Source organism: Rhineura floridana, chromosome 1 (assembly GCF_030035675.1).
Source record: "Rhineura floridana isolate rRhiFlo1 chromosome 1, rRhiFlo1.hap2, whole genome shotgun sequence".
Taxonomy (NCBI): domain Eukaryota; kingdom Metazoa; phylum Chordata; class Lepidosauria; order Squamata; family Rhineuridae; genus Rhineura; species Rhineura floridana.
In genome coordinates this window covers 151,331,044-151,351,330 of record NC_084480.1, presented here as the reverse complement: position 1 = coordinate 151,351,330, position 20,287 = coordinate 151,331,044, and the positions used below count along the sequence as shown (strand labels likewise).

The 20,287-nt window shown below is 44.3% G+C and overlaps 2 protein-coding genes and 1 long non-coding RNA gene across 12 annotated transcripts in view; 2 read left to right on the top strand and 1 right to left on the bottom strand.

Annotated features, from left to right (window-relative positions):
• LOC133389774 (guanine nucleotide exchange factor C9orf72-like) overlaps window positions 1-12,712 on the top strand; it is a 29,244-nt gene extending 16,532 nt beyond the window's left edge. For all 4 annotated transcript variants that reach the window (XM_061637764.1, XM_061637765.1, XM_061637763.1 and 1 more), the window contains exons 8-11: window positions 160-395; window positions 8,156-8,213; window positions 9,559-9,668; window positions 9,773-12,712. In XM_061637764.1, coding sequence (XP_061493748.1) covers window positions 160-395; window positions 8,156-8,213; window positions 9,559-9,668; window positions 9,773-9,959 — 591 coding nt within the window. In that variant the 3' untranslated portion in view covers window positions 9,960-12,712. The remainder of the gene's footprint in view (window positions 1-159; window positions 396-8,155; window positions 8,214-9,558; window positions 9,669-9,772) is intronic.
• The window catches only part of LOC133389893 (uncharacterized), a 28,808-nt gene extending 10,139 nt beyond the window's left edge, over window positions 1-18,669 (bottom strand). For both annotated transcript variants that reach the window (XR_009764205.1, XR_009764211.1), the window contains exons 1-2: window positions 17,680-18,669; window positions 16,971-17,178 (exon numbers count right to left, since the gene is read on the bottom strand). This is a non-coding gene — a long non-coding RNA (uncharacterized LOC133389893). The remainder of the gene's footprint in view (window positions 1-16,970; window positions 17,179-17,679) is intronic.
• CASP2 (caspase 2) overlaps window positions 17,923-20,287 on the top strand; it is a 32,879-nt gene continuing 30,514 nt past the window's right edge. Inside the window, exons 1-2 of one of the 6 annotated variants that reach the window (XM_061637767.1) lie at window positions 17,923-17,973; window positions 18,465-18,578. The gene's annotated coding sequence lies outside the window, so the exon portion shown is untranslated. Of the gene's footprint in view, window positions 17,974-18,148; window positions 18,579-20,287 lie in introns of those variants that run through there. The other 5 variants (XM_061637770.1, XR_009764173.1, XR_009764179.1 and 2 more) reach the window with 5 other exon arrangements.

Below are 20,287 nucleotides of genomic sequence, written 5' to 3'. Positions count from 1 at the left end.
GCCCCCCCCACTCCCACACACATAAACTGAATTGACATATTGTTTGCCATATTATGACAGTAATTCCAAACTGTTCAAATTATAATCTGACAGTGTCTTGTAGTTTTTAATTCCTGTATTATTTTTAGTAACTAGAGGAGTAATCATTTTCTGTTATAGGACGTTTCCAGAAGTTTTGTGTTGCCTTTTCGTCAAGTGATGTATGCTCCATATCCTACTACGCACATCGATGTAGATGACAACACAGTGAAACAGATGCCTCCTTGCCATGAACATATTTATAATCAGCGGCACTACATGAGATCTGAGCTTACAGCTTTTTGGAGAGCCACTTCAGATGAAGAGATGGCTCAGGATACCATTACCTATACAGACAAAAGCTTCACTCCTGATTTGTATGTATTCCTGTAGAGTTACAAAAGGAATAGTAGTGCAACATTCCTGGAGCCAAAATTTCCCTGATAAACATGGCAGAATGTTGCATACATGTATAGATCAGATGCTGAACTGTAAATCATGCTTTAAATGAAGTATCTAGTACCAGGACTGTTTTGCCATTCAGGCAGAATTTCTGCCCTGAAATTATGACTGATGTTGGCCAGAACACAGGACTGAATTACTCAAGGAATATTGAAAGTCAGCACATTTTTTTCATTTTGCATGAGTGAGATTCAAATGGGCAATCTCTTGTTCTGACTGAGTACTTGTTCTTGTTCCCTGTGAAGACCCAGAATGCTTTCGCAGTTAAGAGAATCTGTTTTTTTCCCTATGAGTCCGGCCATCACAGCGGGTGTTAGCTCCACCTATCGTGCGAAGGCAAGAATGTCTTTGAAGTCAAGACTAGGGGCGTCAGGCCCCTCCCACTCTCCAGTTCATTCTTGCCTTCGTACGAACAAGATTGGAATTATAGCGTAGCATTTAGCTAAGTCTCTCGTATTTGTTTGTGTATTTGTCTTCAAATCCTTCCTTTTTCTGTTTTGTGTTTAGCTTACTGAGGGTCCCCACAGAGACCGCGGCTGCGGCTCTCTTCATTCTTTTCCCAATCCTGAGCTATTCATTTCAATTTATTTTCCTTCCTTGACTGGGGGCTCCCTCTGAGACCGCGGCTGCGGTTCTCTTTGTTTTTGGCCGTTTTTGAGCTCTCCCCCCCCCCGGCTCTGTTGCATCCATTGTCTGGGGGCTCCCTCAGAGACCGCGGCTGTGGTTCTCTTTGTTTTTGGCCGCTTTTGAGCTCCCCTCCCCCCCTGGCTCTGTTGCATCCATCGGGAGCTAGCGGAGATATTTTTCCCTGTGTCGGGCTGCCTTAAGCAGCGCTCTAAGGAGCTCTTGGAGAGACCGCGGCTGCGGTTCTCTCCCAGGCGGGAGCTTGCGGCTGCGGCTCCCTGCCCTTTCTTTCCGTCACCCAACTTTAGCCGGCCGGGGTACTGCCTCTCCGGAGCCTGTGGACTCGGCTCTCTCTCTCCCGTTCTCTCCGTACCTTTAATTTTTGACGTGGAGAGGTCTGCACTCGGCGGCGACGGAGGCTTGTCTCCTGCTGCCTCTTACGACACAGCTTTTTCTCGGCACTCTCTGTCTTGGGGTTTTTTAGAGCCACGGGTGCGGCTATCGGCCCCGCGGCTCCTCCTGCGAGACTGTGCTGGGCAGCCCTTCCCCCAGTTCGTTACCAGGCGGCCGCCATTGCTCCTCCTCCCTCCGCCATTTTTGGATCATTTTTTCCCGCTCTTTTTTCCGGGCGCTATTTTTTGAATTCAAATTTCCCGCCTTTTTTGGTACCCTTCATTAACCATCGGATACCTTCCCTGCAGGCTATCTATCCGTGTGTGTGTTGTATATGTGCTGCAGACAGACTTTCACTGGGCTGACTTACACACAAATTTACTGTGGCTGTAATCGTAGTGCCTGGATTATATTATCAAGGCTGGAGCTCCAATCCTACTGGCTGGATCGTATTATCAAGGCTGGAGCTTTAATACTAGTGGCTGGATTGTATCATCAGGCTGGAGCTTTAATCTTAGTGGCGGACTCATACTAAATCTGATTTATATTGGTATATCCTGCCCCCTCTGGGGCCGTGTACCACGCCTGAAACTCAGCCTACAGCACTAATCTGAGTGTGCCAACTCTAAATACAGCCTATATCATATTACGTTGATACCTCAGTGCATTCTGCCCCCTCTGTGGCAGTGCATTTCGCCATCTGCCAGTGTATTCTACCCCCTCCGTGGTCGTACGCTGTGCCAGTTTGGGTCTTTACATCCTGCCCCCTCCGTGGCAGTGTACTGCACCCAAGTTCAGATAAGATGGCAGAACAGCCAGGCATGTCGCAATCAACCCATATGGTGCCAGATCAGCCAGGTATGCCACAAACAGCCAAGCCACAACATCCTAACATGACTAAGACCAGACATGCCAAGGCACTGGCTAAGACAAAACATCTTTCCAGCCATAGCAAACCAAAGCGCCCACGTTATGTTTCTGTGCCAACCACAGCACAAACACACATAAGCGATATTCTCCATTCTCCTGCTGCTTCCTCTGCCGAGGAAGAGTTTGTTGGCTTCCCTGCTCAGTGTTCGCCTAACGAACCTCCCTCCGTTTTACCGCTCCAAACATCTGTTCCAATAGCCCCTCAGGCACATACATCTGCCACATCCGGACTGCAGCTGTCTCCTGATTTCCTCTCCCAACTTCAAGCCATGCTGGCATTTTTCACCCAAATGCAGTCACTACCACAAGTTCCTGCTATACCTCAACTCAACATGGACCAATGTGCGTCTCATGAAGCTCATCCTTCCTGTTCACCAGATCCCTTTGACGTAGCCAGAGGCAGATGTACGGACGAAGCCTCGTATGCGGAGGAGTCAACTTTCACTGACCATGTTGAAGGAGACGACTGGAGCGACTATTCAGATCATGAGGAGGATACATCGTATCGTTTGTTTAATACCTCAGACTATCAACCGCTAGCACGTAGAGTAGTTAATACCCTTGGTCTCCAGTCTGCACCTTCAACTTCGTCCGCCCCAGCTATCAAAGGGGCCAAGGTCCTCAAATCGCCTGCACCTACTGAACACTACATCCCGGTGCCGGACCCAATTGCCAAATTAGCCTCTGAAGAATGGGCCCATCCACTCAAAGCTCGACGCTTCAAGAACCTGGCTGACAGACTTTACGCCCTAGCTCCAGACTTTGCCACCAAGTTAGACGTCCCTGGCATAGATGAACCAATCGCTCGCCTCGTTTCACGATCTCTTTTGCCCAGGGAAGGGGAATCCCACCTAAAGGACACTACTGAGCAACGAATAGACTTCGCCCTCCGCAAGAATCACGAGGCCACTGCCCTATCCATGCGTGCCTCCTCTTCAGCCTCCATTTTCTCCAGAGCATCTATGATGTGGCTGGATGACCTTCTAGAGGACACTAACCCTGATCCTGTCGCCCTCAGAAGAGCACTATTGAAATTGCGTAAGACAGCAGCTTTTGTGGCCGATGCCACTCTGGATGCCGCTCAGTTAGGGGCACGAGCCATGGCGGCTCAAATAGTCGCTCGACGCACCCTCTGGCTTCGCCACTGGCAAGCTGATTCAGCGGCCAGATTGAACCTGTCCAGGGCTCCTTACTCCGGATCTCTACTCTTCGGCGAGGAAGCTCTAAAGGCAGTGCTGGTTGATCCAAACGATGCCCACAAACCGGTTCTGGCCACAGTCAAGAACATCGACCACAGGTCTTTCAGGCGATTTCCCTCCTTCCGTTCTAACCAGCCCTTTCGAGGAACGCGGCCAGGAGGACGAGGCCGCGACTTCAGATCTTATGACCCCAACGCATTCAGGGGCTCCTGGAACCGACGCTCCCAGGGCAGAGGTCAGTACCAAGGGCGCAGGGGCAACTCATCGTCCTCATATAAGGGAGGCCTTCACCTACGCAAGTAGTACTAACGCCCTCCCCATAGGTGGCAGATTACTTAATTTTGGAGATCGATGGCTGCGCCTTACTACGGTCTCCTGGATTAGGGACCTTTTCAGTTATGGCTATGCCATAGAGTTCTGGGCAACCCCATCAGACAGATTCCAACCGTCTCCTTGCCCAAGGGCACTAGCCAGGCACAACATCATGCAGACAGCTATACACCACCTCTTGGACATAGCGGCGATAGAGCCAGTCCCCACAACTGAGAGGTTGGAAGGGGTGTACTCCCTCCTATTTGCTGTGCCATAACGAGATTTATCATGGAGGGCGGTATTGGACCTCAAGTTTGTCAACCATTTTGTAACATATCGCAGGTTCAAAATGGAATCACTCCATTCCATTACGGAGAGTCTGCATGAAGGAGACTTCCTGGCTTCTATCGACCTTAAGGAAGCGTATCTCCATGTGCCCATTTGTATAGCCCACAGAAAGTTTCTTCGGTTTGCTTTTGGCCACCAGCACTTTCAATATAGAGCGATGCCATTCGGCCTCTCCTCTGCTCCAAGAGTGTTTACCAAGGTGCTACTCATCCTAGTGGCTTACCTCCGGACCCAAGGGGTTCATATCTACCCATATCTGGATGATCTGCTAATACGGGCCAAGTCTGAGGAGCTGGCCCATCATCGCTTAATGATCACCCTCAATGTTTTGCAGACCTACGGCTGGCTTGTCAACTTCGACAAAAGACATCTCCAACCAACCCAACGCCTACTACATCTAGGGGCAATGTTGGACACCCTGCAGGCAATGGTCTTCTTGGCTCCAGATCGCATCACTGCCATCACAAGCATCGCAAGGTCCCTGGTGCAACAAACACCCGCAGACGTCATGCTTCTCGCCAGAGCGCTCGGGATGTTCATTTCTACAATCCACATTGTGCCATGGGCTCGTGCCCACACTCGGTTCCTTCAGTGGATTCTGTTGCCTTTTCAAAAAGACATTGCCAACTCCAACCATCGAAAAGTTCGTTTGAGCCCCGCACTGTGCCTCTCCTTCCGCTGGTGGACCAAGGTTCATCACCTCTCCAAGGGCACGTCGTTCAGAGAACCCCGCAGAACCGTGGTAACTACAGATGCCAGCCTCATAGGTTGGGGAGCCCACTGCAACTCCCAGTACGTTCAGGGGGTTTGGTCCACCGCAGAGCAATCTCAAAGCATCAACTGGCTGGAACTAAAGGCTGTCCATTTAGCTCTACGTCATTTTCAGTCTCTGTTCCCTTTGGACCATGTGCTCATTCGAACAGACAACACGTGTGTAAAATCACATTTGAACAGACAGGGGGACACCAGATCTCGTCCTCTGCAGAACTTAGCCTCCCTCATCTTTGTCTGGGCAGAACAACATCTACAATCCCTGAAAGCAGAACATCTCAGAGGGATTTGGAATGTGACAGCAGACTGGCTCAGCAGACAACAGGTCTTTCCGGGAGAATGGAAACTTCATCCAGCCATTTTCCATCGTCTCCAGTGTCGGTTCGGCGTCCTCTCAGTCGACCTGTTTGCTTCCAGTCGCAATTGCCAGCTTCCCAGGTACTTTGCCCGATACCTGGACTCAACAGCAGAAGCAGTGGATGCTCTGACAACACCGTGGCCAGACGGTCTATTGTACGCCTTTCCTCCCATACCATTGTTAGCCAAAACCTTGAGGAAGGCCCGATCCGAGAGGGCACAGCTGGTTCTAATAGCACCATTTTGGCCACGCCGACCATGGTTCTCAGATCTTCTGGCAATGTCAATGATGGATCCTTGGACACTTCCAGTCAGGCCAGACCTCCTATCCCAGGGTCCAGTAATGCACCAGGACCCTACTTGGCTCAATCTAACAGCGTGGCGTTTGAACGGGGACATTTGAGGTCAGCTGGACTGTCTGACGCTGTGATTGATATGTTGGCCTCGAGAAGACCATTTACCACTCGTATTTATCAACATACCTGGGTGGCTTTCTCCAAGTGGTGTCAATCTCACCACCATGATCCATCCCAGGCCACTGTGCATCAGGTGCTGCAATTTCTCCATAGCGGCTTTATGATGGGACTTCGACCCAACACTTTACGTCGACATGCGTCCACTCTGTCGTCCATTCTCTCAGTGTCCTCTCCTGGAGATCATATTTCCTCACATCCGTTCATCAAATGCTTCTTGAGGGGAGTCGCCCTACGCTCTCCGGCTGTTGTCCATCGGTTCCCCTCATGGAGTTTGCCGAAAGTTCTGCAGGCTTTGCAACGCCCTCCGTTTGAACCCATCAGGACTGTGCCCCTACGTATACTGTCCTTCAAGGTCCTGTTTCTGATCGCAATCACATCTGCCAGACGCGTTTCGGAGTTGGGCGCATTGTCTTCTGCTCGACACCTCTGCGTTTTCCATAAGGATTCTGTTGTGCTGAAAACTGATCCTTCCTTCCGTCCCAAGGTCGATTCAGTTTTTCATTGCAACCAGGACATTGTTTTGCCTTCCTTTTGCCTGAATCCTACCCATCCTCTCGAAAAGGCTTGGCATTTGTTAGATGTCCGGAGGGCTCTCAAGACTTACCTGTCTAGGACCCAAGAGATTCGACGAACGGAGTCTCTGTTTGTACCCTTTCATCCAGGGTCTATGGGGCATAAAGTATCCAATTCTACCTTATCCCGTTGGTTAAGGGCATGCATTACTTTAGCATATGAGTCCCTGAAGCTGTCAGTCCCAGCTAGTATTACAGCTCATTCTACCAGGTCAGCTGCTACTTCGGCTGCTTTTGCCACTAATGCTCCTGTTGCCGATATTTGTAGGGCTGCAGTCTGGTCTACCCCACACTCGTTTATAAGGCATTATAAAATTGATCGTTATGCCTCTGCTGACGCTTCCTTCGGCAGACGAGTGTTGCAACAGGTTCTTAATGAAGATTAACACGTGGGTGGTCCCTCCCTGTATGGGCTGCTGTGGTACATCCCGCTGTGATGGCCGGACTCATAGGGAAAATGGACCATTGGTCTCACCTGAAGGGTGATTTTCCTATGAGTACGGACATCACGACCCTCCCAGTTGGAGGATGACTATATATTTTCTAATGTATTATATGTTACGGTTACGCTATTATATTTAAATTTAAGAGTGAAGTCAAGACTTCTAGTTCTGTTATACTGCTATGTTGGAGTCATGTTACTATGCATGGTACTATTGTGTTATTTTCCTGCTACCAGGCCGGTTGGCCTTATTCTTGTATTTTTAGATATTTCTCCTTAGACTCGCTGCAAATGAACTGGAGAGTGGGAGGGGCCTGACGCCCCTAGTCTTGACTTCAAAGACATTCTTGCCTTCGCACAATAGGTGGAGCTAACACCCGCTGTGATGTCCGTACTCATAGGAAAATCACCCTTCAGGTGAGACCAATGGTCCATTCTTCCCCATGTACTGTTCTGAGTTGCCGTTCTTTGAATGGCTAAGGACATAAAATAATCAAAGTGGTTCACTTCTACAAGAGTTGAAAGCTTTTTAGGTTTTTTCATAAACTAGCAGCAAGAAGTGACCAGATTGACTTATCTCACAATTAATTGAACATTCAAGGGCAATTTATACATACATGTATGTGAGCTGACTTCACTGAAAAGCAGGGTGTTTGAGATTACGTGAAGTGATATGAAAGTTCTCTGCTCATTCATACATGCAGGTTGGCACTTGAGGCACTAGTCATCAAGTAATGAGCCAACCCACATCATGTATTAACCATCTAACTACATTTGCTAGTCTCATTTTGTATATAGGAAGTTTTTTGTACTACTATAAAAGCATGTCTTTAGAACAAAAGAATTTACCAGCTATGTTTCTGTGATTTTTTTTTACTTACCCTACTATGTATTTTATATCATTAATGAGAGAACAGTGGCACTTTTTGTTTTTGAATGCTGTAAGAGATACACATTGCAGTTATTGGATACATGCATACCCCGCTTTAACGTTTGCAATGGGACCGGAGAGTATACTTAAAGCGAAAATAAACGTTAAGTGAAGCAATTGTCTTCACTTGTAGTGCACGCAATCACCACTAGATGGCAGTGGCGTCATGCCAATAAAGTATACGTTATTGCAAAGCGTCAGGGTATGGGGACGAATGGAGTATGTACGTTATAGCGGGGCAACGTTAAGCAGGGTATGCCTGTACTACTTTAACTTTGTTATAAATGAAACTCAACGTATGCTTCCTTGTATTTTTACAGGAATGTTTTCCAAGATGTCCTTCACCAAGACACTCTAGTAAAAGCATTCCTGGATCAGGTAACTGTTGTTCATTCAAATAAGCAATACGTAGCCATTAAAAGAAAAAGTAAGTAGTTCTTTTTGTGTAATATTTTTAACAGATTAACCACCTACTGTCTGTCTTCCCTGTTTGTACTCTAAAAGTTAAGTGGCAATACTTGGAAGCAAGGAAAAACTTCAGTTGTAGTTAGGGATAAAATACCTGTTTTAAATATGCCTTTAGCAGATTGATTGATAGCAGCAATTAACAAACCACTGACTTCAGTGACATTTCTTAAGTTAAGTGTGGGACTGAGACCAACATCTCACTCAAATATTTTATGTCTATTGTTAATGTCTAAATATGAGTGTGTTCACAGAATCTTTCTTTGTAAAGCTAGTTCCCAGCATTGTTATGCACAGGACAGAATTATAAAGATGAGCAGGCTTGATTCTCAATGGCTGAAATTGCTAGGGCAAAAAACAGGTTTAAACTTCACCCAAATGGTGTTCTTAAGTCGATCGCTGCCATTCATTCCTACAGGTAAAAGAAACTTACTGCAGGTGAGGGTGAGCGTTGCAGTGAGGACAAACCACCTTTCCACTCTTTAATTTTATTTGCAGAATTTCTGTCCCGCTCAACATATAAATATCAGAATGGTAGACAATTTTTTAAAACTTGGCCATATGCAATGTAAAATACAATAAAATAGAAAGTCTTTAATAAAACACATGGCTGGGTCACAATGCAGGGAAAGCCTGTGTAAATAAAAAACTTCTTAAGCAAGTGCCTGAAGCATAGTGCTGTAGGTGCTTGCTTGATATCAAAAGGAATAAATTCCATAAATTAGGCGCAACAATGCTAAAAGCCCTGCTCCAGGTGGCTGAGCAGACTTCAGGACCATATGGCATAGCCAAACGTGCCTCTCCTGAGGACAACATTGGCCAGGCAGGTGCATAAGAAGTAAGGTAATCCCTCAAGCAAGCTGGTCCCAAGTTGTTTAGGACTTATACCACCTGAAAAACTTTCAACTTGGCCTGGTAGCATACTGGCATTGGTTCTGTCAGCAACAATGTTATATGCTGATGGTAGCCTTTTGATTCTGAGTGGCCTGCCCTTACTGACAGATTCTGCAGAGCTGTATAATATGTCTGTGTGTGAGCCAAGTACTTGGATGTACTACATCCTCCAGGAGTCCCTGCAATATACAGGCTCCCCTATACTCCCTTTGATCCTAACGGATATTTTGCTACTATATAACTGAAGACAGTTTATGTGGTGATCCATGCAGGAAAATGCCAATAAATCAGACTCTTCTCTCCCTACCCCACCCCCAATTTTATGCAATGTGTGCTGATTTTTTTTCCTGGCAATTCCTAACAGGTCTTTAATTTGAAACCTGGATTGTCTCTGAGGAATGTGTTCCTTGCACAGTTCTTATTAATCCTTCAGAGGAAAGCCTTAACTCTCATCAAATATATAGAAGATGATACGTAAGTAAAATCTAAAGGAAGAGTGGGTTAAGGTGTAACTTGACACAGTTTTAAATAAAATTATTCTGTTTAACTATACTTCCCCCCCCCCAATCATCTCACAGGCAAAAAGGCAAAAAGCCCTTTAAATCGCTCCGTAGCTTGAAGATAGACCTGGACTTAAGAGCAGAGGGTGACCTCAACATAGTTCTGGCTTTAGCTGAGAAGATCAAGCCTGGGTTACATTCATTTCTGTTTGGCCGACCTTTCTACACTAGCGTTCAGGGACATGATGTCCTAATGGCATTTTGAAGATGTTTTTGATGTGAGCTGTTATAACTCCTCAATGCTTTCTAAATATAATGCTAAAGGGAATTCAGTGCTTCCCTTCATGTGCTGCAGTCCGATGCAACAGAATGTGAGGTTAACACTAGAGCAGTCTTCCCCACCCTAGTGCCCTCCAACTATCATCAGCTCCAGCCAACATGGTTAATGGCCAGGGATGATGGGAGTTGTAGTCTACCAATATCTAGAGACTACCATGTTGGGGAAGGCTGCAATACAGCCAGTAGAAAAAAGGGGAGGGAGTACTATTTGGAGTTGAGTCACTTCAACTTAGACACATATCAGAGGCTCCATTTTGTTTACAGTAAGAGTAAATATTGTTGTAATTTGTTTTAAGGCTAGCACTGGGATTTTCAAAACAAAGTAAAGAGGACAGCTTAATGGATTTTTAAGAGTATACTGGATTTGTCATTTTTTCTTCATGTGGGTGGTATCAGGAGAAATACTACACTTTCCTCTTTCTGTTCAGGGACTGTTGATTGCAAAACAAATGTCAAACGTAGTTTCAGTACTATCACGTGCAGTGTGTTTGTTAGAATAAACTATGCCGTCTGTATTTTTGCCTGTTACATACTCTTTGAAAGCCACAAGAAACCTGTGGTGACATCTTAAGCATTTATATAGACTTGAATGAGGTGCTGCTTTTAGGCTGGGCACGATTTTGTGCCCAAGTGACAAGCAAGGCTATTCTAGTGGCAATAGTTACAAATTTTCAGAGTGCAGATTAGGAAAACTAGATTTTATGCTGAAGAGAGCAATTGCCAAGCTTTTTCTGATGAACTGCTAGTGCAAGCCAAATAAAATCCCCTACATCTCCTATGCTGAGCAGTTTGGGGGTGAAGGGGACTGGTTAGACCTAAACTCTGTTGGTAATACATTTGATAGAAGGGTGATAGTAGCAAAGGTTGTTTTCTCTTTAACTTCAACTTGTTTGCTGCTTGTCTGTGTGCTGCTTCTCAACTGAAAAAGGGGCATGTGTGTATGCCTCCTGTTTGACATTGCCTTTTTTACCTTTATAATATAGAATATTTTACATTGTTTTAATGCATGAGTTTGGCAAAGTAAAAATGCCATAATACTGCATGTCATATCGTACTTTAAAAGTTTTTAAATGAATGCTGCTGTCTTTAATTGTTTTTCTAGGGGGATTGCAAAATGTCAATATGTTCTTTAAGTGCAATATTTTTGTGTTCATGATTAGGGAAATTCATTGTTAAAAAGACATCTCTAAGTACACTTAGTCAAGGCTTTTCTTAAAAGTTAGTTTCTTAGTCTTTAGGTTCATGGAAACCTGTTGCCTTTTGTGATCTAGTGGCTATGGTTCATGTGTAACGGCTTAGGCTGCAATCCTATATACACTTACCTGGAAGTAAATCCCATTGAACTTAGTGCTTTCTTCTAAGTAGATATGTATAGGATTGCACTGTTAGATGAGCACATGAAGTTCAGAGGAAGGGTTTCTTGTTCAACTTTCCCCCTTAGTAAAATCCTAAATATTATTGTGTAGGGGTGACACTGTCAAAGCAGATTTTACCATTTGGGAAAACATGGATGGGGGCAATAGCTCAGTGTGAAGCTGTGGGTGACCAAAAAACAATACGAGATGGAAAATACATCCCAGAGTGAATGTCCTGAGCATAACTTTGGTGGCCTGCTGCATATAGCAAGAGTCAAGAAGCCACAAATGCCTCTACTATTGAGATTAACAGCCATGTGCAGCCTTCAGTATTTATGGTGCAGTACAATGAATATTTCTGGGGTTAGGGCTAGTGATAAATATAGGGGGAATAGTCAGAAAATGAAGATAACCATGCTTTTCGATAATTTATGGCGTGATAGTCTTGGGTGCTGGTTTAAAAGCAGCTTATACAACTGCACTTCTGTTGTTGTACTTATCAGTTAATTTGGTATTGAGATAACTATGATTTTTTTGTTTACATGTAATCACTAGTTGCACATAACAGTAAGCTGTAGTTACAATCATCAGCAAGCTACTGCTGATGCACGCTGCTCAAATTGCACCTGTCTTATTTATCCCTTTGCTGAGTGGGAAGGGAACAAACCACAACTCTGGCTTAGCATTAAGTGCAAACGGGTACTCATGGTTTGTTTTCTCCATCCCACAAGTCTTAATTTTCACATAACGTTAAGGGGTGGAGCAGGCACAGTTTGTGGAGCAGGCACATGCATGCTGCTCATTCACAGTTATCCATGGCTGGCATGCAAACTAGGGCATTCAATTGTACCAAACGTTGAATTTGTCATGTCTGGAGTTGGTTTGAAACTATCATAATTTCTATTTACCTGGATCTCTATAACTTTCATGCATCTAGGTCTTGGCATAGCAAGGTGCTTGAAAAAATGCAGAGGGTGAAAGGTATTGCTGACATACTCTAGTAATAAGACAAACTCAATTTATTTACCATTTCTTTAACGCTGCATAATAGGATGCAAACTATTTTTAATTGTCTTAAAGTGACTGATGTGACTTTAGAGTTCTGATTAGTAAGTACAGGAGAGATTGCCACACAGAATACATTTTTGAACCATATATATATATATATTTAGGCAAATATAATGCATTACTAAAAAGAGAGCTCGGTTGCCTGAAATACATCATGATATCAGATGTTTACTATGGAATGTCTAAATATTACAAATTTGCTCCACGTTTTTTATGCACTTCTGTCATGTATACACATTATAATAAAAGATAAATACCGCCATATTTTGTATTCATATCTTATTGCTCAGGGTAAGATTAGGCTATTGAAAACAATATTGTAAGGGAATCTGTTCGATATATATATACTAAGAGGATTCATTCACCAAAAGATCTTGGCTGCAATACTCAGTCTTCCCAAATAACACCACTATAATTCCTCCAGATGGCCGTGTTAAATTTATACATTCCCATGGATGGTGCTGTAACCTGTGATGCAAGACATCACCAGTCCCTCCCCTTAGTTAATTTACTCATCCTAGGCCCCACCTACACTTTACATTTAAAGTAGTATTGTACCCCTTTAAATAGTCATGGCTTCCTCCAAAGAATCCTAGGGTAGGGTAAAGGATTTCTCCAAAACAAAGTTAATATGAATAATAATTGTTGACCAGAAAGAAGACTCCATAGGATGTGCTCACATCATATGCCTCAAAGAGGTGCTTTCAGCACCATATCACCAACATCTATCTGAACTAGCCAATTCCTTTCTATAAAGATGCTGTGGAAGTGAATATGCCTTGAACATCAATTTTTGTTGAATCAATCTCAAATTTAAATCTAAAGAAACGCTACATAATGATGCTAAAGCAACTTTCTGTTGATTGAGCTGAATGGAACGCTAACCCCCCTCTGTTCCGTTTCTTGAACATCCAATTTGCCAACACTCCAATAAACATTTTAAAACAGTTATTAATGGTTTCGTTTTTCAGCAAAGATACAATTATTTCCTTCAACAGTATAGGTGATGCCAAGGCACTGGAAGCTTACAATCCATAAATAAATATTAAAAGGTGATGTAGTTGAAGATACTGCTATTCAGCACTAGTGGGTAAGTGGAATCTTAATTGCAAAACTGAAAATGACACAAAAATTCTCCATCTGATCCTGTTAACTGATCTAATGTATAAATCCCATTATCAATCCTTCCACGTAAAGAACTGCCTTTCTTATTTTCAAATCTGGATTACTTCACAGAGTTGGTTTATGAGCATATTAGTCAAAGTGTAACTGACAAGACCTTGTGTGTTACCTCTCTTTAGCCACTGAAATTGCATGTGGTAATAGTCCTTTCCTTTTTTAAATATGTAGACCCGTAACACCATCCATAGAGGGGTGCCAAATAACATCATCTCCAAAACTACCCATGCGGGAGTATTTGTAGAAAAGGAGACTTGCCAGTAATTTGTACAATCTGAAAGGTATGCCTTATAGTAAAAACTTAAGATCTGGAAAGTTAAATCCCTCTTCCAATATTGATAGCTGTATCTTTTTAAATTTAAAAACAAGGTGTAGAGGTCCCCCAAATAAACTTTTGAAAATATACTTGGGGAATATATAAAGGAATACCATGAAGCACATAAATTATCTGTGGCAAACTGTTCATCTTAAAATGAATTAACCTTGCCTCAAATACTATGGCATGGAGAAAGTGAAGTTTTTCTTCCTCATAACGCTAAAACTTGTAGACATCCAATGAAGCCGAATGTTGGAAGATTCAGGACGGACAAAAGAAAGTTCTTCAAGATCTTTACATAGTTAAACTATGGAATTCACTCCCACAAGAAGTTGTGATGGCCACCAGCTTGGATGGCTTTAAAACAGGATTAGACAGATTCATGGAGGATAAGGCTATCAATGGCTACTAGTGTCATGAGCCCTGATGGAGGCGGGTGGACCAACGAGAACGAAGCGGAGACGGACTTAAGAGTGGGATGGTCGAGCTGGCGAGGGCTGAGTGGGGAGTTAGACTCAGAAGGCACCCCAGCTCTGGACTTTGACTATCCCAGCAGCTCCGGATAGCCGTGTGGAGAGTCAACCTGACCAGCAGGTTGTTTCCCAGCCTGATGCTCCCCCTCTCCCTGCGCCTGTGTCGACTGCAGGCAGCCCCCCTCCTTCTGAGGGGGAAGATGTGATGTTCCTGTATTAATGTATATATGGTAAGTGCTGTTTGTATAGAAGATATGTGGTAGGTGGAATGAAAGAGGAGGGGGGGAGTAAATGAGCAGTAGAATGCTGGATGATTGGCTGAGTGGATGGCTGAGAGTATAAATGGAAGGATGACAGTTGAATCTGGGTGGACGTGAGTGGGTTGTTTGAGAGGTGTTGGGTGGACGTGAGTGGGTTGTTTTGGTGGAGTTTGGAGGTGGGTGTGAGTTGGTGTATGTCAGGAGAGTGTGGAGAAAGAGGGAGGTGGAGTTCGGATTAGTAATAAGTCAAATATCACAGTAATAGATGAAACCATAAGCTTGTAGATCATTATCAAAGTTATCTTGTTATTAATGTTATTTAATAAATACTATTTTGGTTTACCGAAGGCCTGATCCTTGGCTGGGGTTTCACAGACCAGAAGGGAGGGTAAGGTAATAACCAAGGCTGAAGGGAAACAGTAACAAATGGTGGCAGCGGTGAAGAGGAGAAGATAACATTATAAGTATCCAGAGCAACCCCGAGTTATGAGTATCTGCATTGATACAAGGGGGTTGGGAACAGCATAGGCACGCAGTCACGAATGTAACCGGATAGAGAGACTCAGGCAAGGTCTCTGGGAACATTGGTTGTAGAACGTGACTGGTGGTGCTGCCTAGCAGGGGGATCTGTTGAGATCTGTGCTAGAGCGGAGAGAGAAACCATAAAAAAGGACAGTCCGGACTGGTGGAGTCCCTGGTGGTGCCTAGTGAAAGGCAGTAGCCACGAGCAGGTAGGAACCTGACAGGGAGAACCAGGGAAGGGCGTCACAGAAGACAGGACAGTGATGGAGGCTCCATATTTGCGAACGCGGTGGGAAATTCAACAGGCACAGTTGAGGCAGAGTCTTTGCCTGTGCATGTGCTCCCAACAGTGACAGTTAGCACACGCAGGTAGGGTGCCCACCCAGCCTTACCTAAGCCAAGTGAGGGAGAGGGGAGTAGTTGCTGAGTCAACGTCTTAGTGCAGCAAAGCTATGCCTAGTTAGTCCTAGAGAGATGCTGAGTTCTGAGTTAAGCCACAGGTAGATTCATGAAGCACACTGAATTCAAACTTTCTCTTACTTCAATAAAAGAAAAACCCACAGCCATGTCTGAGTTCTTCCAGTTTGGGCAGGCCAACTAGCCATGATGGCTCTGTTCTGCCTCTGGTCAGAGACTATGCTTATGAATGTCAGTTGCTGGAAATCACAGGGGGGAGACGGCTCTTATGCTCAGGTCCTGCTTGCAGGCTTCCCATGGGCGCTTGGGTGGGCACTGTGAGAACAGGATGCTTAACTAAATGGGCCACTTCTGGCCTGATCCAGCTGTGATGTTTGGTTCACCACAGTACACCACCCTAATTACTTAAACAGTGTACACTGTGTCCAGATGTGGGTGGAATTTAATCACCCCTTCAAAGAGTATTTCTGTGATTTCCTGGTAAATGTCACTCATTAAACCCCATATGTAGCTCCCTCTGGTGGATATAATACAAACTGCAGTTTTTAACTGATGTAAAGAACTGCGTTGCAGGTGGAAAACAACACTTTCAGGTCCATGATAAATTGAGATACGTGAGTCATGTTGCATAAAATCAGTTTTGTGTACTGTAAGGAATGTTGTCTTAGGTCTTGTTTACAGAAGCAACATAAGTAAATATCTCTAAGCACCATCTGCAGAAAATCACAAAGAAGAGAATTGCTTGGACTCTTTGCTAAATAACAGTAAAGATGCTAATTGTAGCAGTGTTCTGGCATTAATTGATGTAGCGTATAAGATGAACTCAGAAAGGCCACCTCAACAAGGAACTGATTGGCCTCAGCCCTGCAATATAAAAACAATACTGGTCTACTTTGCAGAGTTGCTGTAAGGATTAGTGTTGAGTGTTAACCAACAGCGACGTTTAGGGGTCAGGTGCCAAAAAATAGGAGCTAGGTTAGAGAGAGTGCAGAATATCATATTCTTGCTAACATATTCTCGTCTCCCCACATCCACAGTTTTTCCAACAGTGCCTGAGAAGGTGCCATATCTCAAACCTACCTGGGAATTATTGACCCTGATTTAGTTTTTTTCCTTCTTCCGGTCACAGGCTTTCTGTGTAAACTCACATCTACTCTTATGACTATACTTCTTGTGGAGAAGACAGTCCTGGTCTATCCTTTGACTGTCCCCTTAAGATTACATAGTTTCTCTAGTCTTCCATCAGATATGAATGGAAAGGTCACATCGTGCTTATGCAAACTGTATGTTCAGGCCTGGCATATTAGCAAACAGTATGAGACACTAGGATAGCCCACATCAACTTACCACTGGTATGTTGTTCGCTTCATCCTCAGCTACAAGGGCCCCAAAAATGGACTGTTGCCGACAAGCCAGTGTTCCCTCATCATCCATCTCACCAAACAAGGCTTTGTTATGTGTGAGGAGGTTTGAAGCCTGTTTCTAAGTAGCTGCATTAGGATACACCAGAAGTTTATTTTCTTTCATGCTCTAGAAAATCCTGGTGCAAATGGATCTATGGGGGAAAGGATGAGCAAATAGATGAATAAAAGGAAAAGGGGAGCAGGGAAGAAAATACCAAGTGGAAAACTAAAGAGAGACAGTCTGATTGACCCAGAGCAGTAAAGCAGGATTTGAATCAAAAAGACATGCATAAAATTTTGAAAAGGTTTAGAGAATGGTGCAGAAAAAGATGCATGACATAAATGGAAATGCTGACAAAAGAACTGAAGGGGAAAGGGGGAGAATGAACAAAGTGTGAGATGGTTAAAAATGCAAAGGGATAAAAGATGGAAGAAAAAGAAGACCAACGCACACTTTTAGCTATGGAGGCACTGGCTGATATCCCTTGAGCCAATCCTCCTTAAAAAGGGGGGAAAATGCTTTTGAAACTGCCTCAGTTCTTTTCATTAAAACATAACGGGATAAAGGCAGACAAAAGCGGTGTGTGTGTGTCTTCATATCCAAAACAAGTTACAAGGAAGAGGGCGAGGTATAAACTGAAGAATCTACTAACCCTCAAAGCAGAATCCATAGTTCACACTTTTCCCTCCCTTAAAATAACGGCATGTCCGCAGATCTATTCCTGGGTCTCAAGTCTCCTGTCATTGCCTAGCAAACAACTGCTGCTGGAATCCACTTGGGCTGGGAAGAAAAGAGCAAGACTACGGAAGGGGAAAGCAGCCCTCCTGCCTTCACCACTTCTGTTACCCTGCCTCAACCCAAGAGCGTGGTATTTAACACTGTGAGCCAACCTGCACTGAGAGTGCAGTGGGCCAAAGGAGCCGGACGGGCGGCAGTGAGGCCGGAAGTAAGGAAGCCTTCACTAATGCCCTCCTTTGCTTTCTTTGCTCTAGAGCTGAAAGGGTTACCCGTTGCATTAGGGGTGTTGCTGAACTACAATTCCCACCACCCCTGACCAGCGGCTATGCTGGTTGGGGCTGTTCGGAGTCCAAAAACAACTGGAGGGCCACAGGCTCCCCACCTCTGCGTTACATGCTCTGCCCTCCAATGCAGCAAAATGATCAAGAGAAGACAAAAACAGAAAGGCTCTGCCTAGAGCGCTTTGCAGCCGGACCCGGCGGAATCCCAGGAACATACGCATGCGCTACACAAGGGGAGGGGGAGGTATTGGTCGTTTGAAGGCGAGAGCTTGCGAGGCTGGGTGCTGGTTTACTCTGAGAAGGAAAGAGCGCGCGCATTCGCTGTCTTACCCCCTCCTTTTGCGCAAGCGCAAACAAACCTAGCTGCGACCACGTGATATGGAATAGGTCTTCTTTCCCCCCCCTTTTAATTTTGTAGGCCGTCGGAAGAAAAAGAAATTTAGGCGGGAAAGTTGTGCCTCTTCGCTGGCGCCCCTGGGGCTTACTGCGCACCAGGAAGCGGTAGACGCGGCTGATGTGAGCTACCGTGCGAGTGAGTGGCTTCCTCTTCACAGTCCGCTTAGACAAGGGCCGAGGCCGAACGGGAAAGGGACGGGAGTCGAACGGAGCAGTTACAGTTAGAGCGTCCCTCGGAAGTGGGAAAGGCCCGTGGGTGGGTCGGTGGGTGAGTGGGTAGGAGGGAGGGAAAATCCAACAGGCCCACTAGGCCGCCCGGTGGGCGGGGGCAGGAGGAAAGAACGTTCCGTAAGGGTTCATTTTAGAACGTGACGCAGGAGGGGGAAAAGGTTTTGATGTGTCTTTAATAACTTACGGCTACAGTAGCTTTCTTTGTTTTGGAGAAAAAATAATACCCAGATTCGAGATTTGTCAACTTGTTAATTAATTAATTAATTAATTATCATCAAATAACCAATGTTAAGTAATATGTATCGCATTTGTATTGTAAGTGGATAGCGATAGACTGAAAACAAACACACATGTAAAGTATTAGTCTTTGTATATATGGTCTATGAACTACGTCAGTATTTAAAATACACTTTTTCTATGTACATTCCCAAATAAAAAATATATTAAAAAAAGAAAAGAAAAAAAAAAGGTTTTGATGAGGGGAAGAGGAGAGAAAAGCCGCCCGTCCTGTCAGGGCCCCACATTTTCGTGATGACATTGATTGGCCACGTTCCCCTCGCCACCCTACGCTATCCTCCACCACCACCTTCCCTTTTTATCGCTGTTAATAATGTTGTTGTTGTTTAATTTATTAAATGTTAATGTTATTTAATTTATATCCTGCCCCAGTAGGAACTAGCACTGCAGAGTCGTGAATAAATCATACTTAGTATTTATATAACGCCTCTTCAGTATTGTTGCTGTCTTCCCCACCCAACCCCCAATGAGGCAGAGGCTTGTCTGAGGCCTTGAGTTCATAGGTTGAACGGGGGAAATACTGATTAAAAAGTCATTCTCTTAACCACTGTGCTGTACTATGAAGAAACTAGTTTTATATGGATCCTCATGTCATTTACACAGGGCCCTTCCTCCCCAAATCAAATTCTATCTATACAGTCAGCAAAATTATAGACCCATCATAGCAACTTCACAGATACCAGCTATGATCTGATGGTAGTTCTATGTGCTGTTCTTTTAAAAAGAATGTGAATTTATTTATTTATTTATTAAATTTCTATACCACCCCATAGCCGAAGCTCTCTGGGCAGTTCACAACAAGCAAGACAGCAAAATACAATTAAAACCATTTATAGAACAATTTAAACATACTAAAATACAAATATACTAGCATACTAAGATGCTAAAAATAAGTTGAGATGTTAAAATTAAAATTATTAAATTTATTAAAATGCCTTTGAGAAAAGGAATGTTTTAACCTGGCGTCGAAAAGATAATAATGTTGGCGCCAGGCGTACCTCCACAGGGAGATCGTTCCATAATTCGGGGGCCACCACTGAGAAAGCCCTTTTTCTGGTTACCATCCTCTGCGCTTCCCTCTGAATAGGCACCCGGAGGAGGGCCTTCAATGTTGAACAAAGTGTACGGGTAGGTTCGTATCGGGAGAGACGTTCCATCAGGTATTGTGGTCCCATAATAAAAAATAATAATAATAATAAATTTAATTTATGTGTCGCCTATCTGGCCAATGGCCACTCTAGGCGACGTACATACAATAAATATGGCAGAATACAATATAAAAATACAGTGAAATATATAAATTATAAGAGCAAACAA